Genomic DNA, 26,701 nt, shown 5'->3' on the forward strand with positions numbered 1-26,701 from the left:
ATATTACATAGCTTTAATACTTTACTTTTGAATAGTTTAGAAAAGTAAGAAGTTTTGGCATATATATAAATTTTTATATAATGGATAAGCTATAAGAATTAGATATAAGAGAAGAGTGTGGTGTAAAGCAAAAGTTATAAGATAAGCTCAAAACAAAGAGGTTACATGGTGTCAACATCAAGGGCTTTAACATAGTTCACCATCACAATTTTCAACTGTACTTTCTCAAAGGATCATCCAAAATTTCTCAACCTTATCAATCATTTCGCAAACCCACAACCAATCACAAGCCTAATATCAATAAAACTCTTTCACGTAAAACAAAGCTCCACAATATTCTGTGGCATCGCACACTTACCAGCTTCACCTTCCGCACCCACTAACCGTGTCCGAAGAACTAATGTATCACTTGCTATATCTAAAGGTCACACATGACACTAAAACAATTCTTGAGTTTACTCAGAAAGACACAAGATTTTAGAAAGGAAGGACTCATAAGGACGTAAAAGAATGAATGAAATTGCAGGTAAACAAAGATGCACAAGTAATGAAGTTTGCCAAAAAGGAACAATTGGAAACTTCGAGGATAACCCTTGAATTCAAAGAAATCCGATAGAGTCAATAAGAAGAAAAATAGCGCATTAGTTTAAAACAGATTCAAGTTCAGTCGAAAGTATGAGATTTTATAGAAGAGAAATGATAAAAGCTAATAGTAACGCATCATAGCGAATCAAATTCAAATTATCACAAGGGTTTATAACTCGTGGAAGAATATGAGATCAGTAACTGTGTTGTAAGAGTCTTAACATAGTCGGAAGTGTAAGCAGATCAAGATATACGTAAGGTACAGATTGTGAAGCAAAGAAATTTAAATTAGATCTCAAGAAAAGAAAAAGGAATAACAACACATCAAATTGCACGACACGATTAGAACGCATAAGCCAATACTGCCTAATTAAAAGGAGCACTTAATATTTTCAAAGATTCAATGATCGGTGTCGTACCAAAATAATTTCAATATTATGTCAAAGAATACAGGATTCATGAAGAGAAGTATAATGACAAGGATAGACGTTCTGAAAGATTCAAACAATAATTTACAAATAAGAGACGGATGTATTGAGAGTTTAAAGAACTTCAATGGAGATAATGAGAGGAAAACTATGCATTTGTTAGAATTGAATTCAAGCTGAATCAAAGTACAAGATTCACAAGAAGAGAGTGACCAAAGTCAAGGACGTCGTTTGCAAAATTTCAAGAGAATATTTAGGAGCGCAATCGAATGAAATATCTACAAAGAATAGATAAACTTAAGAGGAAGATCATCTTACTTTGTAAAAAGAGAAGATATGAAATAACTTTTAAAGGAATTAACAAAAGTATAGATGTTTAGTTACTTCGAAACATATTCAGGTTGAAATAAGTTACGTGATGTTTGTAAAATGAAGGTTATTTAGAATAGAAATAAAATCTTTCTTCAAGAATATCAGAGTATGTTTAAGTATATAACCAAACAAAGATATGCATAAAATTGTAATAAGGTCGGAAGAAAAATCAAATTGTTTTACGTCAAAACTATTTCTAAGGTAAAGATAGAATATATGAAGTTTAAAAGATGAAATTTAATTGGGCTAAGGACCAAAAGTAATTTCTCAAAAAATCTCAAAAAGTACTTAAGTATTTAGTTAATTAGAAGTATGTAGTGAAACTTGCGGTAAAGTTGAAAGGAATTCAAATTTTGTTCAAGAAGGAGAAATTGAGGCAAGGTCTCAAATTACATAAGCTTTCAAAAATTCATATGAATAAGGGCATGCTAAATTCAAAACATCTTCATCAAATTTAAAGAATGGCTATGGATACAATCAAGCAAGAGAAGATGGACTTAAAATTTCTTCAAAGTTAATCCAAAAGTTCTTTAAAAAGGTTTAAAACCAAAATTCCAAGTGTATTCTTGAAATTGCAACCTTCTAAGGATATTCAAGAAGATTGAGAGATGCAAGGAAGGAAATTCATTCACATTTTGAGAAAAATTTAAATCAAGGAGTTTGAACAGAATTCACAAGGCATGATAAATCAAACAAGTTCTCAACTAATCCAAAGAAATACAAAACTTATAAAGAAGGACAACCCAATCAATAGCAATTTCTTAAAGATTTCAAAGACCTTTTTAATGCATCAAAAAATTTTAAAATTACATCAAAGAGTACATGAATCGAGAAGAGTTCAAATAGACAAAGACAGATGCCCCAAGGAATTTAAGTAAACATAAGCAGTAAGGATCAAACGAGAATGCACTTACAAGGGATAGGGTTGGAAAATAATCAAACTACTTTCTAAAAAAGAAATCTCAAACAAGGACTCCAAGGTACACCATGAAAGAATAAGTCACATGTCATCAACAAAATTTCAAGACACATAACATAATAACCTCGAGAAGTAACTCCTAATGTCCCCAAAGTGTTGGATATGCGTTACTTATTTCTTCTATTTCACCTATGATAACTCGTTAACTTTTTCGTAACATAAACCATCAACATTAAGTTGGCCAGACTTAACATCATCAGATATGCAATGGTAAGCTAACATCGTTAATCAATAGGCAGTCATGTGCATAAAGCTCTAATTCTTGTTATCCGGACAAGACCTACAACATGACAAACACTCAGAGTATGCAATGAAGCATAGTCAGTCCATTCCAAAGGCTCTAATAAGGATGAACTGCTCTAATACCATAATGTAATACCCTTACTTTTAACACCTCATAATCGTACTAAAAGTACTCCCAGTCTAAATCAGAAGTTACATCTCCCCTTTTTCCTCCACTCATCTCTCATGTATACATGTTGTCTTTCAATGCAAGTAACTCAAATGCTTTACAATGCTTCAAAGCTACCACTAACATTTGAAAGGTAGAGTTCTACCTAGTCTCAACATCCATATAAGGCAAGCCCTTATACTAAATTTTTTCTATTTCAACACACTTTTGAAACCTAGTTGCTTTAGATAAAAAGATCTGACATATTTTACTGTACTACAAATTCTCAAGACTGATTCATCAATCTCTTTCAACCCTTCTTTTATAATTAAGTTTAGAATATGTGCACAACACCTCATGTGAATAAATTTACCATTCAAAAGAATGCTATTCCAAGAACCTAATCGCTGCTTCAGATATTTAATTACAACATTATTAGACGATACATTATCAACTGTCACACTAAATACCTGATTCAAATTCCAGTTACTTAAATAAGATTCAAATGTCTCTCTTATGGTCTCTCCTAAATGACTTGTCACTTGGCAAAAATTAAGTATTTTTTATGTAATTTCCATTCCAAATTTACAAAGTGTGCTGTCAAACTCATATAAGTAAAATTTTGAATTGAAGTCCAAGTGTTAGTTGTTAGACATACTCTACTATAATTTGTCGAGAGAAAATCTTGCAACTTCATCTATTGTTTAGCATAAAAAGCTCCAACGTCACGTGCTAATGTAGTTCGTGAAAGAACTTTGAATCTTGTTTGTAGGGCATGCACAAATTTTTAGAATTTCAGGCTCTCAACAAAGCGAAATGGTAGCTCTTCCCCAATAAATATTTTTACAAGTTCCCTTCAAGCCTTCTTTTGGTCAAATTTGAGAGCAGTAGGTGAATTTAAAATACCATACTCATCTATAGTCGGTGTAGTTGTTTTTCTTTTTTGTTTGAATTATTGTTAGGATTTTGTTTACATCTTCTCAAATGACTACCTATTGAGCTGGTTTCATTCCCATATTAAACTACCACAATATTTTCATTTAGTCTTTTTCTCAGTAGTTTTCTCTACTTTAAAATGATCCCAAATAACTGACTAATTTTTACAAACATTTGATGGTGAAAAAAATGATTGAGTACTAGTGGATCGAATATTCCTGCTGCCTCAATATTATTATTATTAGTCATTTTGCTCTACATATAATATAGAGACAATATTAATATTGGAATACTAATCACTCATTAGTATAAATTTTCTTTTACAACTGTTGTTCAGGTGAAAAACAATAAAATGTTTTTTCCTTAGGGGTTAAATTTAATTTCCTAGTCCATTAGTTTAACTCCGATGAAAAGATAAACCATGTGGATTTATTTTGTAAATGTCAATTATCATTTGTCTGCATTATGCAATAATTAATCACTAATTAAAACAGGGTATGATATTATAGAAATATGCCATTCATTTTGTTTGCATTATTTATTTCATTGGTTAGTTTCATATGTCTAATATCTTTTTTTGCATCAGAACTTCTTATCAAAATCATTTGGCTAATATTTCCACTTCTTAATAATATCATTAGGTGTTTATCACATTGTTATGATTATTAGTAGGTTCTAAAATCCTCTAAGATTAAGCAATATTACATAAGACATTTTAAGCAATATTACCAGAAATGCTTTACTAGAATTTAAATTTGTACTTCTATTCATGTTCAAGATTATTGTTTACCATCTCAACCAACCAGTACTTTAGAGAACAGAATAAAAGCTATATTCAGAAAATGAAGAGTCAAATTAAATTAAACTCAATAATGTTTAGGTGCGTACAATATCCATATCTCAAATTCTCAATTCAAATTCCGTCTCTAATAGTGATAAGAAAACTCACCCAAAAAATAAAATTGATTTAGAACAAATGCAAATTTCACTAAAATAATCCAGTGAAAAAAAATTGCAAACTCACATCTAAAACTAAAACTAAAACAAAAAAAACAAAAAAAATCCAAATAAAAAGACACCTAGCAATATACCTAAACTTCGGAAGGGATGGAGCTGGAGGCAGAAGACGATGACAAGGTGACGACAGAGCTCACAGAATGGCAGACAGTAGAACTCATAGCTTCAACCTCTGGGAGAGGAAGGGGATGACGCACCGTCGAAGATGAGGAATGGGACGCACCGTTGTAGCTTCAAGCTCTAGGAGAGGAAAGAGACACACCATCGCAGCTTCAAGCTCTGGGAGAGAAAGGGGATGCACCTTTAGAGATGAGGAAGGGGACACACCGTCGCAGCTTCAATCTTCCTGCTTCTGGGCCAGCTGTGGCGGTGACAACAAACACCGGCGGCGGAGATAACACGTTGAAGAAGGAAGAAGGCGAGACCAAGAAGGAGGAGGGAAAGACCAAGTGTTCAGCTTCCTATGTATGAACCAGAGTCTCACATTAGCTATGATACACGGATACGGGACACGACACGACATGACACAAGACATGTTGACACATGAATTTTAAAATCTTATAAGACACGAGGACACGCATATATATAAAATATAAAGTATTTTTTAAATAATGATATTTTGATATTTTATTGATATTAAAACATAAATTAATTTTAGTGTCTTATTTTAATTATATAAAGTATTTAAAATATTTTTGTTTTAATAAATAATAATATATACTATTTCTAAATTTATTTCAAGAATATATGTTAATAATAAGACTGGCCACGCTGACACGTGATAGTATTTAGGTGTGTCCAAGCATGTCCAGAGAAGAATGATTATTTTTTTATTAAAACACGATTGGACACAGTAGACACACATGTCGGACGAGTGTCAAAGAGTTTTGTATCCAAAATGTGTCTGACACGCAGACACAGCAACTTAGCAAAGTGTCCATGTTTCATAGGAAATTAGGATTTTTTTATTTTGGATCTTAATTTGGATCTGGATCTGGATCTGAGATTTTTAAATGGTTTGGAATAAAAAAAACCAAACTATAGAATATATACAATTTGGTTTAGATTTTTTATTTAAAACTGATTTTTTCAAATGGTTTCGTTTGGATTAGGTTTAAATCCAAAATTTGGATTTTTTTTTTTGCACAGCCCTAATGCATGGAGGAGATGACGGTGCTTTATTGGTCCATGGAGAAGGAAGTCATCTTGACGAAGGGGGCAATGGGTTAGCCATGGCAACTGGAATTCAATGTGGCCGAGAAAGAGATGTGCACTGACGTCGCCTGCGATAGAATGTGATAATGAAGGGGTTATGGAGACAGAGAACTAAGTTGGAATACACTTAATGGCGATAGTGAAAGCAACGAAGGGTGGACTTGATGGAAGTAGTGCTGATGAGGATGTAGACAGCATTGATGATAATACGGATGATGGGGCTGAGGTTGCAGATGGTTATAGCATGGAACCCGTTACAAGGGTTTGTGTTGATGAAGAAGAAACAGATCAAGGTGGAAGAACATTAACGAAGGAAAATGGTGTGGTCTCTACACGTGATTAAGATGACAATGGGAATTAGAGGAGCAGATGGTACCAAAGAAGGGAGCGAGGGTACCAAAGATAGTCAGGTTTTTAAATTAGAGGAGTAGATGCTTGAAAATAGAAAAATATAGGATTTAGCAGTGGCATCAAGTTCAATATTGTACAATGAAGAAGATGACATCATGGCAATTCTCTAACCGCAGAATAAAAAAAATTCTCAAAAAAGGAGATTGGCAAAGCAAAAACAGAAAGCAAGATATTGCAGACCTAAAAATCACAAAAAAATGTGTGATATTTACCAGTTACCTACCAGAGTCAGTCTATGAAAGGATATTTGCCAGCTATAGATTAACGAAAAACATGTGAGGAACAAGATCCTTACTGGTCAGTGTATGGAGATAGCTGATAGAAGAATGACTCAATTTTGGGAGGATGTCTGGCTACAATGTGGGTCTTTAAAAGCTTGCTTCTCGATACTCTTCTCAGTTTCAAAACAAAGAGGGCCTGTTATAGGGGATTGTGAATTTTGGGATTGATTAGATTGGATTTGAAACTTCCAACAGAGGCGAGAGTTATACCAATGAAAGTTAGACCTAGTGAATCAGTTACATGATATTTTAAGGCCGATTAAATTAACATATGGCAGAAAGAATAGAGTTGTGTGAAAGTTTGACATAGAAGATGTTTTTCTACTAACTCTTTTGTGTAGGTGTTATAGACAGAAACACTTCCGGCGAGATTGTAACAAGTTACAGTTTTACTAGAACTGTTTGAAAAAGCTTAGTTCCACCAAAGGTGGAATTGTTTATTTGGCTTGTTTTGATAAACAGAGTGAATACCAAGAAAAGATTGAGTAGACTAGGAGTTGTTAACCAGGATGATAATATCTGTGTATTATGTGAAATAGATGTTGAATATATTCACCACTTATTTTTTTTGCTGTAAATTTACTTGACAGGTGTGATCTGCATGGTTATCTGATTTTGGCAGGCTATGGTTCATTCTAGTCACGTTAAAAGAACATTTTGACAGTTGGACAGAAATTCATAATAGAAAGAAAAAACATAAGAAATAGTTGATGTGTTTCTTTACGATTATTTAAAATGTCTCAAGAAAGTAATAGAATGATTTTTCAGAACGAAGAAATAGGTTTAGAGAAAATAATCATGAAACTATTTTAAATTTAATAAAAAATGAAGTGGTGTGGATCTCTTTTATTGTTGATGACAATGTTAGGGATGACAATAAAATAAGTTTTGTCTTTGTTGTTGTTTTTATCTTCTTATTTTGTTAATTTTTTTCTATTTTTATTGTGTTCAGCTTTTTTTTTTTTTTAACTTACTGATAAGTTTTACGAAACTTACTTTAAAACTTGTTAATACTATATAAGAACAAGGGACCAAACACAAATCTTTTTGTTTATAAAACTTAAAATCAAGATATAACATGTTGATAAAGACAAAAATCATATATTAAGAAAAAAGAAACAAGTTTAAAAGAATAAAAGTAGCAATAATTGTCGAACTTTGGTGTTTTTGGGGCTCAACAATAATTGTTGAACTTAAGTATCGTGCTTACGCATAATGAAATGGACGTGGACCTATAACTGTGCGGGGTTTGCGTCTGATGCCTCTCATGAAATAGTCGTACCAAAACGATGATTACTTGTTAAACAAAGGATTTGCTTTTTCATTTATGTCCCTCGTTCCTTTCTTAATTCAACTCGTTCATATTATGAACAGAACCTTCTTTGAAGGTGCATGGCGACTCAGACGCCACACTTCATGTTCTTTTCCTCGAAATGTTACCAACCGCGTAATAGCCATCTAGAGCAGGTTCCCTCTTGGTTCCATTGTTCCCAATACTTCCTTTCTTCTCTGCTAAGAAAGCCCAAATGACCATAATAGCAAAATGAACCATTTCGAAATTTTGAATGTATTCCATTATGCTTAACTCAGTATAATAAAATGATATAATATAGAGACTTATTTGCGCACAAAAAAAAAGGAGTTGGGATTTTATTGGCTATAGAGTGTTGAGTAGGGAGCTCAAAATTGCTACAACCCGAAAGAAAATATCTATAAATGAGTGAAAAAATAGAGTTTAAACAAAAAAAAAAAAATCGGACAGAGAAAAAATTGATTGATTTGTAAAATTTTGGACATTAATTTAATTAAATAAAAATTTAAATAACTAATTTGACTTGAACATTTACTCAATTTTAAATATAAATTTATTTGTATTTTTAGGACATTACGAGAACTACTAAATATACGAATTGGCTATCAATAGGTTTTGTGGTATTAATGTGGTACGGGGTATCACTTATAAAACACGCTTAGTTGTTGAAAACTTGAAATATGAGTCACACTAAAGGATAAAGCATTGTTGAAAACTTGAAAAATGTTTTGTTTTTATTTTTAATATTTTAGTTTTAAATTTTGTGAAGATAAAAATGAAAAATAATAAAATTTCGTTTTGTCTTTTATTTTTGTTTCTAAATTTCTTTCCGAAAAATTCTAAAGTTTAAAATTACAACTATATATGGGTACACAAAAAATTGACCACCAAATTAGTAATTTATATAAAATATATATTAAAATTTAAAATATACATAAAAATAAATAATACATATATATAAATATATGATGACTAATTAATGACTAATTTTTTATATCCGTAATATTTTTATTAAACATATTTAAAATGAAATGTGAAAAACTAAACAACACATTCCCCAAGTGTTGTGAAAAATATTTCATTCAAAAAATAAAAAATATACATTTAAAAAAATTATATATATTTTATATTTTAACATCTATTTTACATATATGGTAAATTGCCTGATTTTTTCCATGTATATAACATGAAAGTTCAACTTTTCAATTTTATAAAACCCAAAACTCATTAATCCGGTAATTGGCCTTACCAATGAGAAATAAGTATGTATTTCTCATAATCAAATTACAAATAAAAAGTATCAAAATATTATGATAATTTATTATTTTTTACTATTATTTTTAACTATTAATTTAATTTTATTATTTTAATAATTTAACAATATATTTTTAATTCACACTTTTAAATATTAATAATTAATTATTAATCAAAATTAACAAATTCTTCCGTTTTTGTAGCATTTTTCATTAAATAATATCTAAAACATAGAAAATAGACAATAATAACATCAATTTTATGGTCTCTCTAAGTTGGTGTTTAAATTTTATTTAATTTATCTTTTGTAATAAATTTTTATTTTTTAAAAATTATTTATTTTTATATCTTTTAAATTAAATATTAATTTTTTATTTTTTTAGTAAGTAAGTACCATTTTTTAGGTATAATAATAATAATAATAATAATAATAATAATAATAATAATAATAATAATAATAATAATATCGATGAGCATATTAAGAATATGATGAAAGCATTTAAGGTTTTACGGTTTTACACTTTTACCTCACCTCTAATAAATAAATAAGTAAAGTTATGCATGCAACACAAAATAAATATAAATAAATAAATAAATAATTGAATGACGAATTAGTTACTTGCCAACTGGTCCTCTGGTTCATTCTTAAACTAGCGTTTAAAAGATCCATTCTCTATAACTGGAATGAACGCCCTCAAGTTTGCGTGTTTCCAGAGGTTGGTGCCTGCCATAGTTGAAATTATTTACTCCGCTCCTCCTCTACTGTAAGATGGGTAAGAAGCTCGATGCTCTGCTTGGAAGAACTTTCAAGGCTGCAAAGTTCAGGCCTATCATAACGTTAGCCATTTCACGCATTGCTGTACTCAAGAACCAGCGCCAGGTTCGCCTTAAACAAGCCCGTTGCGATGTCCTTCAACTCCTCCAACTCGACCACCATGAACGAGCTTTGCTTCGAGTAAGTTTACATGTATAATATTATTATTTGTTTTATAAAAGTCATACTTTGATCATTTTTCTTCTCATAGGTTGAGCATGTTATCAAGGAGCAAAATATGTTGGATGTGTACGACAAGATTGAAGGATATTGCAACCTTGTGATCGAAAGGATCCATCTCATTGAACAAGAGAGGTTAAATTTATTGCTCTACACTTCATAATTTGCAATTTTACTTGATGAATTTTTTTTTTTTTACTTATTAAATTCACGAGCTGTGTTTTGTTCTTTTTATAGGGAATGCCCTGAGGAACTGAAGGAGGCAGCATCCGGCTTACTCTATGCGGCTTCAAGGTGTGGAGATTTTCCAGAGATACAAGAGATTCGTGCAGTTTTGACATCTCGGTTTGGCAAAGAGTTTGCTTCACGGGCTATTGAGTTAAGGAACAATTGTGGAGTCCATCCTCAGGTACGTATCTTATATGATAATCAGTTATTTTAACAAGTCTCAGATTGTCATCTTCCCATTATTTTGTTATGGCTGTGCTAATAAATCGCACTAGTTTTTTTGAGTAATTTTTCTTTTCTGTATTCATCATTTTTTATGTGGCTACTTATAGATGGTACAAAAGCTGTCAACAAGGATGCCAAGCTTGGAAAGCAGAATGAAGCAACTCAAAGAAATTGCTTCTGAGAACAATATTATTCTGCAACTTGAAGAATTTTCCTCTGTTTCGGTTGAGGTAAATATAAAACCAAAGGAAGCAATATAGTTTTTTCTAGACAGCAAATAATGGTATCTGATGGGATATATGCAGGAGCAATTCAATGCGGAAAATCAAAACCAGAACAAGCAAGGGATAGGGGAAGAGATTTTTCATAATTTCCCTAACAGAGGAAAAGATGAGGAGTTATCCGATTCATTTAAGGCAAGGAAAAAGTACAAGGATGTAGCTGATGCAGCACAAGCAGCTTTTGAGTCAGCAGCATTTGCAGCAGCTGCCGCAAGGGCAGCTGTGGAACTCTCCCGATCTGAACCCCATGATCCTGATGATCATAACACTTCAAGCCCCAAACCGAGAAAATTTTTTCATGGACATAAACCTCAACTGGAAGAGACAGAAATCTTTAATGAAACTCTAGGAGATAACAAGAATATAAACAGGTTAGAGAAACCAAAAGACAGTTTAGGTTCCAATTCAATTGATGAGATTTTGAAGGTGTCAGTTGATGCAGAAATTGAGGCTGATACTTTAAATAAGGAAGTAGTTTTTGATGAAAGTGATGACGATACCAATAATAAAATGAACATAAATCAATATTCTATGCCGATTTCTCCAAAATATACTAAGGGTAAGGCAGTTGGATCAGGCTCTCAGAAACATGAATCTAATAAAGAAGTGACAAGAACCAAGATGCAAAGTGGACCTCAGTTGGATTTGGAGAAGAGGCCAATTTCTGTGAGGACTAGATGAGTAGACAAGTACAGGTTGCTATTGAAAATAAATGTATGTTGCTTTCCATACTGCATTTTGGATGTGAGTTTTGCTAGTAGCTTATCTAAGCGTGTAATTATGGATTCAATATTTTTTTATTTTTTTATTATCAAGATATTGTTTTGGATTTGCAGTGTTGTAACTTGTAAAATTAATTTATTTAGGTGGAATAAAAATGAATGAAATCATCTGCAGTTGTTGCAACAGTGTCATAGAAATAGGCACCCTGTGGACATTTGCATAAGAAACAGAATGATATTTGATAATACATATGATGGCAGAAAAGAAAAACAGATGATCTTAAGAGACTTCTAACTGAGTTTGCCATTCATAATTGATATTGTATGGGCTATGTCAAGTTAATATAGATTAAACTCATTGTTAACCATTATGGGAATACCGTTTGGGTAAACAAAAAAAATGGTATTTTCTAGCTTAGAATTGTTCAATTTAAACTGAATCTGTCATACATGGCAAAGCAATTGTAAGAATCTTAACATCGTGCTTAAGAGTTATTCTTGGAATCTGTTAGATGTCACTAGTGATTCATCAGCAGAAATGATGCTGAAATCAAGTAGGAAAATGCTTCATATTGATAATTTGATATGACCTTGAAACATGTACATTAGTGAATCATGCTATATTTCTGTCCAATGCAACTAATGTCAATGCCTAAAAAGATATAAACAATAACATTGCAGTGAGTCATGCTTGTAAATTCACTAGGGAACAAAGGCAACAACTAGGTCTGAATTGTAAAACAATTACATAGGGAATATAATTTTCAAACATGTTCAGGAAGGTCAGAACCCCAAGGAATATACACACCTAATTGTTGATTAGGAAGAGCAGACATCTGAGACTCCGTCCCTATAAATATATCAGTAACCCCTTGGCCTTTTCTTTCCTTGTTGGATAAGGTCACTGTATGATTGCAAACTCACTCCAACATCTTCATCATATTCTATTCCAAGCTCCTCCTGCCAAGTACAAACATGCATCAGTATTAGAACAGATATATAAAATAAAACAAAATCCGTGATCATGATGACCCAAAACAATACCCTTAATTCCTTGGGATCCTTAGGTGAATTCTCAGTAAGAGTGTCCCATATATCCTTGAACATTCTTTTACGCTTTCTCCACTGACTTATTTTCTCTGATAACATGGTCTCCACAGCCATGCGTTCTTCAGGACTCACCAGGGTAACACCTCCACGTAGCTTGGTCAACTTGTTCTCCATTTCTTGAACCTGAAGCAGAAGCCAGAGATGGAAACAATCTTAGTCAAAATCTGCACAATTGCAAATTCTTTTATCAACAATGAAATTCAGCACTAAACATGCACACTAGCTACCTCCATCCTCAGATCTGCTTCTCTACCACAGATCTGTTCCAGTGTTAAATTTGACTGCAATGATTTAATCTCTGCAGTTACAAGTTACATTCATAAATTTCAGGATTCAAAAGGAGCTTTTTTGAAATCTCAAATTGATGAAAACTATCAACAACAAGTTTTTTGATAACATTAATTAATGCGGTGGTTTGATGATCACATAATTCAGTGTACCTGCTTCAACCTCATTAACATTCTTTTTCTGTTCTTCAAGCTGCTTTTGCAGTTTGGCATTCTGTTCTTTCATCTGGTTAAGCTCTTCACTGTTCAGAATGTTGAACTGATCCTGCCGGGCAAGGTATATCTTCTGCTTGCCATACTCCTTGAAAGAAATACGGCCACCATCAGCAAGATTGTCCAGTGCTTTCTGTATGGCTGCCTTCTTGAGGTTGAACTTTTGCAGAGCATCCGCCACATTTTGAGCATTTAAAGGCCTATTTTGCTGAGAAAACAAAGTGAAAAAAAAAAACCCCAGAAAATAAACGAATTTTCCAAAGACCCAAATCAACATAAGTTAAATTATTCAGTTCAGAAAAGTGTGCTGTTTTCAATTACTTTGGTGGCAAAGAAGCTGAAAAGACCATAAGCAAAATATGGAAACCTCAATGAATTTCACCAAAGACACTTATCAATATAAGCAAAAGTATATAGTTCATAACCGTATGCTAATTTTTTTAACGCATAGAAACTAAACTGGCAAAAGAATAATAATAGAAATTGATTAAAAAGAAAGTGAGGACGATTCATGAACGCTACTGTTCGAAGAAGACATTACTTGTGAAGAACAAGCGCAAACAACCATTTAGCATCAAAAGTATATGACTACAACATAGGTTACCTCATTCACGAAGTTCAACACGATCGCTGCGAATTAAACGAAAGCACAAATAAATAAATAAAATAGATGAAATGTTCAGTTCAGAAAAGGAAATCGCTAAAGCAAAAGCTGCTAACAGAAAGGGGAAAACAGAGAATAGAGAGCTTCAATCTGAATCTAACAATCAAAGAGAGCAAGGGTGGAGGAAGTGGCGGCGACGGTGATGGATTTACCTTCCGCGCTATCCGATTTTGGAGCCATTGTTTGGAGTATGAAAAATGGGCGGGAAAATTTACGGAACTCCCTTTTCTCCTGTTTCAGTGTCAAGTGAGGATTGCCTGGCAAGTATACTGGAGACTTGTGAAGATGGTTGTTTACGTCTTTACGACATCGTTTTACGTTTCTAGCTACAATTCACAATTATTTTTAGCTTAGATAAAATTTTCAGTCGTCTATTTCTTTTTATTGTTTAAAACTTCAAATTTCTTAATTTGGGAATCTTAGAAGTTACACTCTTCCATGTTTCCATTCTAATATGAAATTCCAAACCGAGTAACTATTATGCATCTTAAAAGATTTAATTTTTTATGAAATAATTATTTAAAAAAAATCTTGATCCTCTAAATATCAATTTAATAAAATGCTCTGTTTTTATAAGTGTAAAATATTTCATACCTTTGATCCATTTTTTTATAAAATTACTTGAAAAATTATTTACGAGATAAATACTTGAAAAAAACTATATATTTTTTTTAATTTTTTCCATTCACAATAAAAATTACTAAAATAAATTCTCTAGGCAACAAATTTGGAAGATGAAAAAAATCAAATTTTTCCAAGCAAATTTTTAAAAATTGCATCAAAATATGTAGCTATATTTGATGCATTTTCTCAAATTGAAATTATCTTCATAAACAAAATGCCAATTTTTTTAAAAGTTACTTTATCCAAAATTAAAATTTTTAAAAGTCAAAATGGAAGTTTATTCTTCCAACTCACAGACACTTTACAACTTTTATGGTTAAAATATACGAATAGATACGACGTTGGAGTAAATACCTATAGTCGTCCCTGAGATTCGCGTAAATACTCAATGTAATTCTCAAGATCTCGATTTTCCTATTTTAGTCCTCTAGATAGAACTCAAAATGCTAAAAGTGGTCCCTAGACATATTTCTGGTTATGAGTCATCAGCGTAACACTGACGTGGCAGTTTACCACGCTGGAGGAGTTCAACAACTATCTGAGCTAGCCAATTTTCAATTTGTACCCAAGTTGGTCCCTCCCTTTATATCTAACCCTAAATCTCCAAATTTTTGTATGCATGAATGCTGCAGAGCTCACCAATTTCTCGATGTTGCTGTTTCAAGAAATCTAAGGCTACGGTGTGGATGCCCTGTATCAGACAAATCAATCTCTGGACAAGCCACTAATGAGAATTGTTCAAGTTGAGGTGCTGCCATCCATAGCATTGCCACAGATTTCAAACTCCCACAATTGTCGATATATAAAAAATGAGACATGAAAGAGAACGTGACACCACAATAGACTCCATGTTTCCATAGTTGTTGATTTGAGGACGCACGAGTTTCGGAAAGGAATCCAACAAGGAGAAGGATGCAAGTGAATCACAGCTGCTACATATGTATAGTTCCTGAAGTGAGTAGTGTTGGCCATTCATTTGAATTTCTAATTCTCTACAACCCTCCATCCTCAACTGTTGTAGTGATGGGGGAATAGCACTCACTGGAAACCATATCTGGGAGGAACAATTTGAGAAGCTTAAAGAAGTGAGGCAACTCAGTTGCGTGTTCGTAATGGCCTCCACCATGGATCCCACTAGATGCTTTCCTGAAATTGAAAGAGTGGAAATCTCAGGAGCCCTTGGAACACAACAACTCAGCTCATCGCACTCCTGCAAAGATGTAAGTCGATTTGGCAAATCTCCTCTCAACATCGGACACTTCCTTATGGAAAGCTTAACTCCAATGAAAGCCACTCCTTTCAGCACCACATTGAGTGAATCGAAAGAGTTTCAATCATTGGGAATGGTGGTGTCTCCAAACAAGATTCACCGTTCTGGTCAAAGTAAAACTCAGCACCCACAGTTGCCAGACTTGCAAAATATGAAATTGATAGGTGCTTTAAAGAGGGCAACTGTCCAAGTGAAGGAAGCATACAGCAACTCCTGCAACGATCCAGTGATATTTTGGTGATGTTGTGGTAGGAAGAATGTCCCACCCAATCTGGAAATCTTGTATCCCTGTAACCCTCGATCTGTAACTGCTTCAGATTAGCATGCTGTTTCCATATGGGAATCAACTATATCCTCGTCTACTTCATCAAACGACCAACCCAACATCATAGAATCAATGCTATCCTTATCAGACATTCTTGCCATCAAAGCTTCATTGCCGTTCACCACATTCTCCAATTCGGCAATGGAAATTGATTGCTGTAGACTGAGGAGAGTGCGATGAACAAGAAGAGATGAAATTTACAAAAATTTGGAGATTTAGGATTAGATATAAAGGGAAGGACCAACGTGGGTACAAATTGAAAATTGGCTAGCTCAGATAGCAGTTGGACCCCTCCAGTGTGACAAACAGAGGCCACGTTAGCGCTTCGGTGATGACTCATAACCAGAAATATATCTAGGGACCACTTTGAGTGCTCGGAACTCTATCTGGAAGACTAAAATGTGAAAATCGGGATCTTGAGAATTACATTGAGTATTTATGCAAATCTCACGGACGACTATGGGTATTTTGTGATGCATCACAATAAAATATAATGAGATGCGTGGAAGGAAGCCAAGTGAGCTGTTGAAATTGGTTTTATTGTTTGTTATTATTGTATATAAGTAGGAAAGGGCGCTGCACTTGAGCTTTAACCTTTAACACACCCAAAATGAAAGCAAGCCATAAATTTTTGGGTCTTATAGCAAAATGGGGGAGAGCTCCTTGCTCTGAGAAAATGGGGGTTCAAATAACTTTATTGGAAGATGCTAATCATTCTTATACAATTCACCTGGGTTCTAACGTCTACGAAACGTTTCAAGTTTTGAAGAAATTCTATCGACGAAAGGGATCAAAAAAGAGGTAGCAAAAGTTGTGTTTGCTCAGGTGAGCCAGCAAGTGAAGGCTTAGGTCCATAAAGCTACATCTTATTGCTCCAATAAAGTTGCCTAAAATTTCAAGAGATTACAAATATCCACAAGAAGGAACTGACAAAAGTGCACTTGATTTGCATATTTTGTAATCAATAACACTTGTAAAAATGTTCAAGTAAGACTCCTTCGGCTGAGAAGCTCTCCATGCAAGATAAACTGATTAAACACTTAAACTTTTTTGGGCTCCAAGCAAAGGAGATAAGCAATTATACCAACCACGGGTATATACCTAAGATAATTTACCAAGACAACCTTGTCTTCCTGAACATTCTGGAGGTTGTCTCCAAGTAACCATGGCTGGAAAATCATGTAAAGACATATGTCCCATATGAAGGCATAAGCCAACCTTTCTGATCCGAAGAAACCGACCAGGAATTCCCATCTATCTGCTATGCCACCAAAATTTGCATCTGTTCTGCCATATAGAGCCCACAATATAGACACGATACATGTAATCCCACCAATGAGTCCAACATATGAGGCACCATTGGTCATCAAGGAACCTAGTTCCGACCTTTTGCTTGGACCACTGACATCGTCAGCATTGTTCAATCGGATTGCCATATATGGGATCAAGAATGCTGCCATCATGAATACGTAAAGAAACTCAATTAATTGAACAAAAAGGAAAAATAACTTGGGAATAAAACATAGTTTAAAGTTTAAACAGAAACTTGCACATAGAGAAAAATTTTACATATACATCCAATTCTCCAATCACGAATTGACAACAGAAAAAAGTGTTTAACTAAACCATTCACTATCTCAAAGTTCATATAAATGCAAGTATCTAATTGGTCAACAGCATAAATCATTCTTTTAACACTGTCGGTAGATTGTAATTAAATTCTTCAAACATATAGGGACCTCAATTGGCGGACAGCCACCCTTTTGTCTAGTCAAACCCCCAACATTACCAGCGCTGAGTTTCCCTAATCACTATGAACCAGAAAATTCTTGTACTGCTTATGAATAGTGATGGCAAGAGTTGTAACTTCGGTAACCGTGTTAAACATTAGTGGAGAAGTGGTGGAAATAATACAGAAGTAATTAAAGACTCTGTTGGTTGGTGAACTGTCTTACCCAAAGAAATTGCGGATCAAATGCCACAGCTGGCATTTGACCGCTGACCAATTGAGTAGGATTGCAGTTACACCTTTTAATAAGGTAAAAGAAAATTGAATTGAATTCTTGCATTTAATCCTGTCAGCCAATTATATGAAGAGCATTACTTTCTTAAGTATATGAAACAGGGACAACTGTGAAGCAATTTAACTATATTTCACTAGTTTGCTTCTACAGAGAGAATATACTTGTGGTGAGTATATGATCATAGAGAATATTGACACTGAGCGTGACCAGACTATTCATCACTCCTTTCTGTTCTGAATTTAGCAAATAATCAGAACAAGATAACAAAAATGCATGTCACGTAAAGAGAGTCGAATGAAACTTACTGTTTGTGAGGAACATTTGAAGGCCCCAGAGTACATCTAAAGAACCCTTGTATCTATCTCTCCTACAATCTGTGTACAGCACTGGGGCAAACATAAACGTCCAGGCAATCACAAAGTTGAACAGGCCTTCAGCCATCTGAAGCAAGAAAATTCTGAACATCATGGAGACTTTCAAATCAAATAATGTAAATTTGGATCCAATAATATGTACGTTGTTCAATAATGCTTACGGGATGAAGAACTGGGGCCTCAATCAGATGAATGCCAACTACTCTGCCAGAATGTCGTGTGAACAAATCATTAAAGAGAAAGGATAAAAAAAAAATGCATACAGTATATGTTCCCAAACTTATTTTTAAATATCAGGCTGCAAGTTCCACATGTTGCCTTTGCCTTTGTATTAAATAACCTTACATATCAAGGAAATATGACTAGACCAATTAATATTATTGATCAAGTTGAACACAGAAACTGCAATTAGGGGAAAGATACCAGTATGATTTTATTTGGTTTAGTAAACTTACCAGAACACAAACCTCAACGAAGTATAAGGTCACTCATGCATGGACCTATAAACAGAATAATATACTATACAATATTTCTCGTAGAAAATTTTACAGGAGCATATATATTAATAAGCCTGTTGTGTAGTGGCATGGCAACAGGAATGACCATATAAAGGAACGGAGAAAAGGATTCAGAGAATAAATCTTATCAAAACCAACTGAGGCTACATTGTAGCACAAAGCTGCTGTAATCCAAATATCCACAATATAAACAAAGTAAAAAAGGATCCATTTCAATAATCAGCAATGGAACTATAAAAATTGTGAAAGTATTTCTGGTGATTATGTCAAAGTTCCAAAGTTAGATTTTTGTGTTTTGTTGGGGAACCCCATATCTATGACTGCTATTGGCCTTGGTGGCTACCTCTGTTTTTTATCATTACAACTGTCATTGATACAAGAGTGCTTTTGATCATTATAACTATCAATGCTACAACCTAACTGTGAAATAAAAAATAAAATAAATAAAAAAACCCGGAATATTAGTTATCATCATCTGACAATGCAATTCTTGAGTCTAGAAGCTGCATGAAGATTCATCAAGAAAGAACAAGCTACAACTCATTCATCATTTATGAGTGTAATCGGCAGCAGTTATTAAGTCAACATACCAAAGTTCATAAAAGGCAGGATGAAAAAGAAATTGAGCGAAAGACCCACAAGACTGTTAACTGTTTCAGAACTGATTGCCCATACAGGATCTCCCTGTTGCAATGCATGTCAAATTTTAGATTTGCAAGTCAAATCAATCTCACCAATATAAAATTTTCAGGAACAATAATCACGCATAATACAACAGGTTAAATCATTTACTTTCCCACCAGAGCAGAGTAAGCATCCTGGGATGATATGAGCAACTTTTTGATACAATCATACACTTCTTTTCTCTAATTCCATAATATTTTTAACCTGTTGCTTAAAAATAATTTAATTAATATATGCAACCCCATCTAGTGACAAAATATTTTTGTAGTTATTATTATGATTAAGTATTAATCATCAGAGATCATTGCCCAAAAGGTCAGCATTCTTTCCCTCTATATTGAACCAAACATATATACCATATAACATCATTGAACATCCAGATCATTGAACATCCAGCAGAGCCTACAATGTTACAATTGTGACTAGAATGTGCAAAACACATTTGATGTAATAAGCTTTAAAGTGTTCACTCACCAACTAACAGAACATTCATGCCAAGCATCATAATTTCGTAAAGTCTGAAAATGAATTTCAAAAATATATTTTCAAAAGTTGACTCTTCCATAATAACATCAATTATCTCTCTATTGATTATACACTTATTCCGTACAAGTCATTTACTCTATCTTTATCAAATGCTCTTCGAATACTACTATCATTAATCTAAAGATACAATTTTGTAAATTAGCTTTTGTTTTACTTTTCCTATTCCATGGTTCCCTACTAATCCTAAAGGAGAATGCATCCAAGTTAGCAGTGAACCAAAAATTCCAAAAAAAAAAATGTCACCATGTCAAAACGGAAATATAGTGATAAATAATTTAAAAGCAGTGACAATTTAAAACAGGTAATAAGTTCAAGGAAACATGGCAAAGAGCGATTTTAGTCTCTAAATTTTTTCACTTAATTGATACCGGAAGATAAATGCGGAAAAAATCAAAAGGTGTACACACAGGGGCATAAGGAAGCAAGAAGAGCCACAAAATGTAGACGGCCTCTGCAACCCACAATGCTATTTGAAATATTCTCCTGAAATTACCATCGCTACCTGCCTCCGGCGAGGCTTCGGCTAACTCAACCGGTTTTCGGCGACCCGCGAAGCACAAAACGGTCCTCGAATTGGTGCTTCTCGCTTTGGGGACAGGTGGTTTTGCGGAGAAAGAGTTGAAGAGCGGTTTTGATTTGGGAGATTGGGGAAGAGAGAGTGAAGGTTTTAGGAGCAATTGTTTCGATGCAAGGAAGGAGCACAGAAGTGGTGGAGACGACGTCGTTGTGGTCATAGTTTGAGAGTAAGTAAGGTGGGGCATCGAGTGGCTTAACTGAGTAAATTCACGATTCAGACTTCAAGTACTTCACCAACGAACGGTTCACCCAAAGTAGCGTGGATGTGGTTGTTACCCTCATTTCGAGTGAGCCACAACAGAGTCTAACCTTACCAAGGGTCTTTTGTAAACTTTAGAAGTAAATTTTTTTTTTAATTTTGACTTATGAAAAATAGTAGTATTAATATTTGGTGTAATTTTTAAAATTAAATTATAATTTTTTAAGAAGTTATTTAGGAGTTTATAAATAAATTAAAAAAATAAATTTTCTCATAATATTTTTATTTTTTCATCACATTTCTATAAAATAAGTACTTTTAGAGTTAAAAATTCAAATATAAAATAACTTATTTATAAGTTAATTTTAATAGAATCGTTTATTATTTAAGTTATTTTATCAAAAAAAGCTTAATTAAGTTGGTTATTTAAACTGGACAAGTCATTCTTAGATTTCATTTTTATTGCAAATTCATATTTTAACATTTAATACATAATAACGGTTACTTGTTGTTATGTTTATATATCTTACTTTTAAAAAATAAATTATCAAAAAAATTAAACTAAAAACAGTATATACTTCATGTTAATTAGATTAAGATAAAATTCAGCAATTAATTTCTTAAGAGAAAAAAAAAACAGAAAAGAGTAAAATTCTTAAAATAAAAAGCTTAACAAACAAGCCTCAATATGTTTTCTACTCTACGTTTCTCAATCGCTCCTTTTATCTTCTTTGGCGCATTTTCTTCTCCTTTACAATTTTTTTCTTTCCTTTTTCCTTGTTATCATTCACTCTTCCCCCTATTGAATAAAAGAGAAAAACAAAGCCCTCAAGCGGAGAAAAGTAACCCATCATAATCACCTCCCCTAAACATTTTCTTCATGTAATTATGTTGGACGCAAAAATGGCATAAGAGTCTTTGTGGTTATTAGAATCCATTCAAATGGATGCGAGGGTTGGAACCAGCAAGGAGAGTCTTCTCCCGCAGAGAAACTACACTGATTTTAATGGCAACAAAAATGATGATGATGAAATACGCTGTACTCGAATGCAAAGGATAAAAAATGGGTTCCGTGAATTTTGGTTGCACCTTCACCCAATGGATCGTTCTGGCTTTAGAAAACTGATGTTTGCAATCAAATCAGGGCTCTCCTTGGCCCTCGTTTCGCTCTTTATATATGTTGAACAAGAACAACTCAACAAGTATTCAATCTGGGCCATCCTCACTGTTATTGTGGTCTTTGAATTTAGCGTAGGTATTATTTTGAATTTTTCTTTCTTTTTTCTTTTCCTCTACCTTTAGCGATATTCTAATAATCCTTTAAGTTTATGTTTCTTTTTCCTTTTTCTTTTTATTTTCCTTCACCCAAGTTTGAAAGCATATTCATTGACATGCAAACACCTTCTTCCTTAATTGATTTTGTCACGTAGTTAGAGAATCATTGTTCATTGACAGCGAATTTTTATTATTGAAAAAGCACTAGGGAAATTTAATACGTGGTTCATATTTATTAAAATTGTTACAAAAAATAAAATGCTTTATATATTTAGTTATAAGAATTCAATAATAGTTGCATTTATTTTTTACTAGTATACCAATAGACACAATATGTCTATTGATCTATTTTTCATATATTAAATACGTGCTAAAAATTAATAAATATAGAATTAGTTAAGATGACAAATTATTTATAACTTAGCTAAAAAGTCTTGAATTTAAGTCATGAAAAATAACAAAATAAATATTTTTTTATGAATTATATATAATTAAAGATATTCTAAGAAAGAAATTTAGACACCAAACTATTATGATATCCCCTTTATATAATAGAAATAGATAGAAAATAAATAATGATAAGGATGATTACTTGGTAGGAATGACTTGGTGACAGGGATCATTCATCTAGGGATGGAAAGGAAAGAATGAGGTGAAAGATTCTGTTCGTTCATGATAAAGTGATACAACAAGGTGGGCTAATGTGATATCAAATTTTGGAATTGAATGTTGAACCAAGGGCCACTTTGTTGCAATTCTAGGTTTCTTATGAGAGAAAGAAGAGTAAAGCGAGTCAATTAACGACGGCAGCATACCAAAAGTAGACAATGAACATCTAGCTAATAGAAAAGACTATTATCAATAATAGATATATCACCAATGACAAAGATATCCTCTCCATCCAAATGGAAGCATAAGAGATAGAGATCTCAATGATACTAATTAGGTTGTTATTGAATCTGAGTTTAATCATGAAAGGATGGGTTGATTTCTGCCTTTTTCAAGAAATATCTTGGAATGTCAGAGGAGCAATTAGCAAAGTTTCTTGTGTTCATATTGAATAGTTTCCAATTTTAAGTCATTTACGTGGAAGATAAGCAAGGTCATAAGTAGGTAGTCGTCAATTACAATATTTATACGTCATGCTCCTAGGCAATGTATAACGTGCTTAGTGCGTGTTAGGACCCAAAAGTGGGGTTGCATGACGGTTAATGCTTTCTTTCTATATATAATTAAGTAAGAGCTTCAAAGTGATACTAGTCTTCTCTTTTAAGAAAAAATTTTCTGGTTCCAAAAGTTTAAACAAAATTCTTCAACATGAACCTTAGGAATAGTTTTAAAGAGTAACAAAGTTCATAGTTTGTTATTGGGAGATGGGAGATAGATTACAAAGCAACAAAATATAACTGTAGATGTAAAGAGATTCTTTCAAAAGCTCTTTTGTGGTGTGGAGGGTGGTAATTTGGATGTTATGAAGGAGCAACACTTGCCCCAACTTCCAAAATAGACATGTAGTGCTCTTATCATAGTAGTATTCAAGGAGGATGTTTAAAGGGTGGTTAAAGATATTGACTCTTTGAAATCTCTGAGGCCAGAAGATTTTTATACATTCAAGGAATCTTTCCTCCTTCTAATCAAACTTATTTAAGGAGTGGCTACATTATATTGCCATCATGTAAGAACATCTTATCCTCTTCTTTGTATGTGTGTGGTGTATTTCTTTTGATAGAGTCTTCAAAAAAGAAATTATTTTTACACAAGATGATGCGGCTAGCGAAGAATCTCCCATGTATGGCATCTTGAACTATTTGAAAGCATCCAAAATATATTACTACAATGGAGTTGTTAACCTCAACAAGATTGGTGACCCAAATATATCAGTGTCAGTCTTACAAGATGATTGAGGTCCACAGAGAAACCGTGTGCTCGCTCTTTGTTTTCGTTTTTGTTAGCTTTTTCTTTTGTTCTTAGATTTTCACACCAAATATAAATATTATATAATATTAAAATTAGTATATTTTTTATCTATGTTACTTGATGGAAATGATCATATATGTACACTTTAGGAATCTATTTTATTTTTTCACTTTTTGCTGATATAGTTGATGAAGAATTTTCACCTTTTATGTAACTGATTTATTTATTTCATGTTTTGGTAATTCGAGCTTAGGTGCAACCCTTAGTAAAGGGTTAAATCGCACTTTGGGAACAACTTTAGCAGGAGGACTTGCTTTGGTTATTGGAGAGTTATCCATGTTAGCTGGAAAGTTTCGGGAGATTGCTATTGTATCTAGTATATTTATTGCAGGTTGAAATCTTCTTTTCCATTTGATCTTTCATTTTATTGGCAATAATTCATTCACTATTTTCACAAGTGTTTCAATGAGATGTATGTACATATTGATTGCTAACAATAACTGTACTTTTTCAAGTGAAGTTATATTATTAGCTCATTAAATGATTAATTATCCATAACTCTGTGTACCGAATAAGTATAAGACATCTTGTAAAATAATCTAAATATTTATTTTAAGAAAGAAAATTAAGGATTGGTGATTTTGTTTTTCTTGTGTGCAGGGTTTTTAGCAAGTTATGTGAAGCAACACCCAAACATGAAGCCATATGAATATGGATTTCGTGTGTTCATGTTGACATTTTGTATTGTATTAGTGGCAGATAGTAAAGATTTTTTAACGACATTTTATTATAGGCTTATTCTTATAGCTGTTGGAGCTGGCACAGCTTTATTAGTAAATATCTTTATATATCCAATTTGGTCAGGAGAGGATTTACATGACTTAGTGGTAAAAAACTTTAACGGAGTTGCAGCATCTTTAGAAGGTGTAGTCAAATTTTCTTTTCACGCTTCTTCTCCAAATTTATCCTTATTTATATTTCTTACTTCAAATTCTTGTATTCGATTTGGCATTGTTATTTCCAGTCTTAGCTAGTTATTTCGTTGTAACTTTGTCTAGGTTGTGTTAATGGTTACCTTCAATGTGTTGAATATCAAAGGGTCCCTTCAAAAATTCTTATTTATCAAGCATCGGATGATCCACTTTACAGAGGTTATAGAGCAGCAGTACAATCATCAAATCAGGAGGAAACACTGGTATTGTATTAGATATAACTATTTTGATGCCCATAGCTCTCTACCTGCCAATTTAACCTTTTAGAAAATATAATTTTATAATATGAATTTGAAAGTTCTATAAGTGAAATCTTTAACTCTTGCTACCTTCTTTTTCTATAATTATGCAGTTAGATTTTGCATTATGGGAGCCACCTCATGGTCCATATTACAAGTTTAACTATCCTTGGAGAAGTTATGTTAATGTGAGTGGAGCCCTGAGGCATTGTGCTTTCATGGTCATGGCAATGCATGGATGTATCCTTTCAGAAATACAGGTGAATTAAGAATAATAAAATATTATATTCAAATATTATTATTTCATACTGTTTAACTATTCCTTGACTTTGGATTCATTATTGTATGATATTATATTTGTAACTATGTTCATGATTTATAGCTCATAACTTGTTTTTGTAATATAGGCCCCTGCTGAAAAGAGGATGGTGTTCAGTAATGAACTTCAAAAGGTTGGTAATGAAGGAGCCAAAGTATTGCGTCAACTTGGAAGTAAAGTTCAAAAGATGGAAAAGCTAAGCAATGCAGACATACTCTTTGATGTACATGAAGCTGCTATCCAACTACAAACGAAGATTGACCAACAATCATTTCTTTTAGTCAACTATGATAGCTGGAAAATGACAAGAAAGAATAATAAAGAAAATGAAACTCTTGATAATTCAATAGATATGAAAGTCTATGAAAATAAGGAATATTTGATCAATTTGATTAATAATGAAAATGGAGATGATAATTCAAATAGTAACATTGAACCCTCATTAGTTCAAGACTCTTCAAGCGTTTCACAAAGTACAACATCACTAAATAGATACTGGTCTCGGCCACATCTAACACTTCAAGGAGAAATTAGTGAGCCTGAACTCAAAGTACATGAAAGTGCCAGTTCCTTGTCATTAGCGACATTTGCTTCACTTTTAATAGAATTTGTTGCAAGACTTCAAAATCTTGTAGATGAATTCCAAGATCTTAGTGAGAAGGCAGAGTTCAAAAACCAAACTTTATAGATAATGTGTGTGGTTATATAAAATTGTAGATATATCTCATTGTGTTTGTATCATGACATAAAATTACTGTATATATTCAATTTATAAATTGTAAAACTCATATTAGTGGATAAAAGAATATATTTCTTTCATTTCTCTATATAAAAATTCATATCCATACTTTTTTACATATAACTATATAAGAGAATATCATGTTAGCATAATATAATACTATAACCTCAGTCTT

At 32.9% G+C, this 26,701-nt stretch overlaps 4 protein-coding genes across 4 annotated transcripts; 2 read left to right on the top strand and 2 right to left on the bottom strand.

Moving 5' to 3' along the window:
• The first annotated feature begins 9,751 nt into the window (after positions 1-9,751).
• LOC112802662 (uncharacterized) lies at positions 9,752-11,799 on the top strand. Its single transcript, XM_025845976.3, has 5 exons — positions 9,752-10,136; positions 10,207-10,310; positions 10,413-10,584; positions 10,736-10,858; positions 10,934-11,799. Exons 1-5 carry the CDS (start codon positions 9,951-9,953, stop codon positions 11,588-11,590), a joined length of 1,242 nt encoding a protein of 413 aa, XP_025701761.1. The 5' UTR covers positions 9,752-9,950; the 3' UTR covers positions 11,591-11,799.
• Positions 11,800-12,176: 377 nt separating this feature from the next.
• On the bottom strand, positions 12,177-14,225 carry LOC112802663 (homologous-pairing protein 2 homolog). Its single transcript, XM_025845977.3, has 6 exons — positions 14,058-14,225; positions 13,846-13,871; positions 13,182-13,449; positions 12,969-13,039; positions 12,676-12,864; positions 12,177-12,591 (listed from the first exon to the last, which is right to left on the bottom strand). Exons 1-6 carry the CDS (start codon positions 14,083-14,085, stop codon positions 12,493-12,495), a joined length of 681 nt encoding a protein of 226 aa, XP_025701762.1. The 5' UTR covers positions 14,086-14,225; the 3' UTR covers positions 12,177-12,492.
• Positions 14,226-16,969: 2,744 nt separating this feature from the next.
• LOC112802664 (uncharacterized) lies at positions 16,970-21,147 on the bottom strand. Its single transcript, XM_025845979.3, has 5 exons — positions 20,678-21,147; positions 19,631-19,724; positions 18,684-18,721; positions 18,454-18,589; positions 16,970-17,577 (listed from the first exon to the last, which is right to left on the bottom strand). The coding sequence occupies exons 1-5, from the start codon at positions 21,029-21,031 to the stop codon at positions 17,165-17,167; spliced, it is 1,035 nt and encodes a 344-aa protein (XP_025701764.1). The 5' UTR covers positions 21,032-21,147; the 3' UTR covers positions 16,970-17,164.
• A 696-nt stretch (positions 21,148-21,843) lies between these two features.
• LOC112802665 (aluminum-activated malate transporter 4-like) lies at positions 21,844-26,606 on the top strand. The gene is made up of 6 exons (XM_025845980.2): positions 21,844-22,300; positions 24,491-24,628; positions 24,898-25,161; positions 25,296-25,432; positions 25,582-25,728; positions 25,876-26,606. The coding sequence occupies exons 1-6, from the start codon at positions 21,988-21,990 to the stop codon at positions 26,473-26,475; spliced, it is 1,599 nt and encodes a 532-aa protein (XP_025701765.1). The 5' UTR covers positions 21,844-21,987; the 3' UTR covers positions 26,476-26,606.
• The last annotated feature ends 95 nt before the right edge of the window (positions 26,607-26,701 follow it).

The sequence above is a fragment of the Arachis hypogaea genome, chromosome 5 (assembly GCF_003086295.3).
Source record: "Arachis hypogaea cultivar Tifrunner chromosome 5, arahy.Tifrunner.gnm2.J5K5, whole genome shotgun sequence".
In the NCBI taxonomy this organism is placed as follows: Eukaryota; Viridiplantae; Streptophyta; class Magnoliopsida; order Fabales; family Fabaceae; genus Arachis; species Arachis hypogaea.

Bases quoted from the DNA above. Each gene is read 5' to 3' on its own strand.
- LOC112802662 (XM_025845976.3), top strand. From the start codon at position 9,951: ATGGGTAAGAAGCTCGATGCTCTGCTTGGAAGAACTTTCAAGGCTGCA. The intron at 10,311-10,412 runs GTTAAATTTATT...TTCTTTTTATAG, and splicing joins CATCTCATTGAACAAGAGAG to GGAATGCCCTGAGGAACTGA. The intron at 10,859-10,933 runs GTAAATATAAAA...GGATATATGCAG, and splicing joins TTTCCTCTGTTTCGGTTGAG to GAGCAATTCAATGCGGAAAA.
- LOC112802665 (XM_025845980.2), top strand. From the start codon at position 21,988: ATGGATGCGAGGGTTGGAACCAGCAAGGAGAGTCTTCTCCCGCAGAGA. The intron at 22,301-24,490 runs GTATTATTTTGA...ATTCGAGCTTAG, and splicing joins GGTCTTTGAATTTAGCGTAG to GTGCAACCCTTAGTAAAGGG. The intron at 25,729-25,875 runs GTGAATTAAGAA...TTTGTAATATAG, and splicing joins GTATCCTTTCAGAAATACAG to GCCCCTGCTGAAAAGAGGAT.
- LOC112802664 (XM_025845979.3), bottom strand. From the start codon at position 21,031: ATGCCCCACCTTACTTACTCTCAAACTATGACCACAACGACGTCGTCT. The intron at 18,590-18,683 runs GTAAGCATTATT...TTCTTGCTTCAG, and splicing joins AGGCCCCAGTTCTTCATCCC to ATGGCTGAAGGCCTGTTCAA. The intron at 17,578-18,453 runs GTAAGTTTCATT...TCATGATGGCAG, and splicing joins TCAAATGTTCCTCACAAACA to CATTCTTGATCCCATATATG.
- LOC112802663 (XM_025845977.3), bottom strand. From the start codon at position 14,085: ATGGCTCCAAAATCGGATAGCGCGGAAG. The intron at 13,040-13,181 runs GTACACTGAATT...TTGTAACTGCAG, and splicing joins TGTTAATGAGGTTGAAGCAG to AGATTAAATCATTGCAGTCA. The intron at 12,592-12,675 runs GTATTGTTTTGG...TGTACTTGGCAG, and splicing joins AGGATCCCAAGGAATTAAGG to GAGGAGCTTGGAATAGAATA.